Genomic DNA, 3,691 nt, shown 5'->3' with positions numbered 1-3,691 from the left:
AAGCACAAAGCCTAAATGCAGCAGAACTGTCATGTTAAGAAGTGCTATAATGCAAGAGATACCAAGAGAACAAAGAAAAAATGATAATAGAAGTAAATTAGAAAGTTGTTTGAAATCGCCTGCTCTATCTGAATCATGAGATAAAAAATTTGAGTTTCATATCCCTTTAATGATTGAAAAAGAAACTAGAATGCGGTTTACAACTAACACAATATTACAATACCTATTAGTGAAACCATTATATTCATCGTTACATGAAAAGTAATGTTACGTAGTGTAAATGATGATGCTGAGATGCAAAATATTTGCAAAACTGCACAAAACAATTTGCATCAGTTGTTAATTAAATAGTGATCACAGGGAGCGGTACGGTAACAGCATCATGTGGTCTCTAGAATGGATCGCTGCTACACTCATTGCTGCATTTGAGTTAATTGCTGCAATTATACTTAACTTATATATCATGGCTACCAGTTTTCTGGATCAAAGTAAAAAATTCAGCCTCAGCCCGGCCAATCAAATGTATTTTTATATGGGATTGGTTAACGTGTGCCTACAGGTTATCATGACATTACAAGGATATGTTTATGTGTTTTCACCTGTCACATATGTCTCTAAAGAATTCAGTGTTCCTGTTTGTTTGTGCTTTCTATACTTCATTTACCTAAATTTATGGCTCACAGCCTGGCTCTGCTCCTTCTACTGTGTGACCATTGTCAGATTCAGAAGCAAATTCGTCACACGTCTCAAGATGAGTCTGTCTACTGTGGTACCAAAGCTGCTTCTGATCACGGCTGTGGGGTGCGTCATTATCAGTGTCCCCTCTATCTGGGGAGTTCAAGTCGTAGCTCAGCAGAATATGACTCAAGAGTTGACTCATAACATCCATAATTTTATTGTAGTGTTTAATTTTACTCACTATTACTTCATCATTTTTATCACATTTGGATGTTCCTTGCCTCTTGTCCTCTCTCTAACCTCTGTAGGTTTTACCTTGACATCTCTCTTTGGATACATCTGGAGAATAAAAGTCACTGAGTCTAGTCTGAGTGCTCCTCAGCTTGAGGCACATTACAAAGCATGTAGGACAATGTTACGTCTTATCATAACTTATTTGGTTTTCATTGTTTCTGAGATCCACATTTCTACCTCCATATTGTCTACTTCAAATATATTGATGGTTGCCACCTTTTTTATTGCATTGCTGTATCCCACATCCCAGTCTGCCATCCTCATCTTTGGAAATCCCAGACTAAAAAAGGGTTTTGTTGGAAAAGAAATGTGTCAATTCTGTTAACAGATCATGTTAGTGAGTGGAGTATACATCTGTAGTTACTTAATACATTAAGCTGCTTGCATTTTATAATTTATTTTAGTGAATGGCTGAATAATAAGATAAATCATCATCAATGTATAGTTTTGAAACACTTCCACACTTCCACACCATATTGAGAACTAAACTTAAATTGATAAAAAATAAACTTGGAAAAATAAACATCTGCAACATATCTGGTTGAAACAAAGGTTTTGCTACTGAAAACCTGCGAGTTTTGCTGGTGTCATGGGATGTGACAGTGCAGCCCATCTCTCTGTTATCCCCCTCCAAAAAAACTAAGTCCATTTAATTATAAAAATAAATAAATAAGTGAATAAAAGCATAAACAAATAAAGCTGGTTTATGTAATCAATCAATTTTCACCTTTATAAAGGTCATGTGAAGCATCTTAATTCCTCAGCCTGTTCAGACCAGCAGTGCCCTGCCCTGTTTCTCTTAACTCTCGCTCATACTGCTTCTTTATCGTGCATCGCTCCTTTATCTGTAAAATAAAATCCCAACCAATTGTCAATCAGGGTAACCAATAAGGAAAGAGGATGGACGAACTAAGCATCAATGCTGAGTCAATTCTCTCAACCAATGGGTAATAACTTTAGTCAATCGATAGAGTCACAGGACACACTTGTATGAAGGCAAAATCAAACAGAAACAACAAAAGCAACAAACAAACAATATATAGATAAAAACTCTTCTATTATATATAATTAACCTCCATTCTTATTCATCTCCCACTTCTAATGCTTTTAACATTGAGTTTCCTTTGTGGATTCCCACCAGACACAGACATTGTGTTTGGTGCGTATCCTGTCCGCTCGCACATTAATAAATAGGCGCCTATAACGTTAGTCATGCTGCGAATGTTCTATAATGAAACCATAGCAATGAGTAACCCCACGCTGCGCCAGGTGTAGCCATTATTAAATGACAAGTCAACTCATCATCACTAAGATCTTTGGCAGGGACCAGCCAGCTTATATTTAACAGGGATCGGAAACCTTGAAATGTTCTTTTGTGACTCAGACATAACAACAATTTACCAATTTACTTCTATTATCAAATTGTCTTCATTCTCACAGTATTCTTTGTTAAAGAGATACCTAAGTAGGAGCACTACATGTCAGGAAATAGTGCTGCCCTCTAGTGTTCTTGCCAAACTGCATCCATATAGTGCTTCAGACACGTGCACGCTCCTAAACTTAATTCCCTGCTTTACAACAAAAGATATTAAAAGAACAAAGAAAATGTGATAAAAGAAGCCAATTAGAAAGTGGTTTAACATTGCTAAATCTGAATTGTGAAATAAACATTTTGGGTTTCTTGTTTGGTAATTCTCTGCAGTATCATTGTGCTGAGTTATTTACAATAAAGCCTGAGATTTCCTATACAAATTATCTGTGGAGTTCTTTAAATCCCTGGCTCCTTCTGTTACAGTAAACCTGTCAGGTGTTCCTGATGATACAGGGCTGTATCTATAATCTATCAGGCACAGTCTATCTTTATATGAATTATAACTAGATACTGGATTGCTTGTGCTCACAGGATTATCCCTTTATGCCTGAGACCAGTTGTTCCCAAAGTGGCAGTACTGCCCCCTGGGGGGAAGTGGGATTACTGAGAGGGGCACTGATAGTCATGATATATGTACCACAGGGGGCACTGATAGTAATGATATATGTACCACAGGGGCACTTATAGTAATGATATATGTACCACAGGGGCACTGATAGTAATGATATATGTACCACAGGGGCACTGATAGTAATGATATATGTACCACAGGGGGCACTGATAGCCATGAGAGATGTACCACAGGGGGGACTGATAGTCATGATATATGTACCACAGGGGCACTGATAGTAATGATATATGTACCACAGGGGCACTGATAGTAATGATATATGTACCACAGGGGGCACTGATAGCCATGATATATGTACCACAGGGGGCACTGATAGCCATGATATATGTACCACAGGGGGCACTGATAGCCATGATATATGTACCACAGGGGCACTGATAGTAATGATATATGTACCACAGGGGCACTGATAGTAATGATATATGTACCACAGGGGGCACTGATAGCCATGATATATGTACCACAGGGGGCACTGATAGTCATGATATATGTACCACAGGGGCACTGATAGTCATGATATATGTACCACAGGGGCACTGATAGTCATGATATATGTACCACAGGGGGCACTGATAGCCATGATATATGTACCACAGGGGCACTGATAGCCATAAGAGATGTACCACAGGGGCACTGATAGCCATAAGAGATGTACCACAGGGGCACTGATAGCCATGAGAGATGTACCACAGGGAGCACTGATAGCCATGAGAGAT

At 38.5% G+C, this 3,691-nt stretch overlaps 1 protein-coding gene across 1 annotated transcript; it reads left to right on the top strand.

The window, feature by feature from the left end:
* Nucleotides 1-382: 382 nt before the first annotated feature.
* On the top strand, nucleotides 383-1,297 carry LOC128642169 (taste receptor type 2 member 40-like). The gene has a single exon (XM_053694848.1). The coding sequence runs from the start codon at nucleotides 383-385 to the stop codon at nucleotides 1,295-1,297; it is 915 nt and encodes a 304-aa protein (XP_053550823.1).
* Nucleotides 1,298-3,691: the final 2,394 nt, after the last annotated feature.

This window comes from Bombina bombina, chromosome 11 (genome assembly GCF_027579735.1).
Source record: "Bombina bombina isolate aBomBom1 chromosome 11, aBomBom1.pri, whole genome shotgun sequence".
NCBI lineage: Eukaryota > Metazoa > Chordata > Amphibia > Anura > Bombinatoridae > Bombina > Bombina bombina.
The sequence above is the reverse complement of the archived record's forward strand: the minus strand, read 5'-3'. Positions and strand labels throughout refer to the sequence as shown.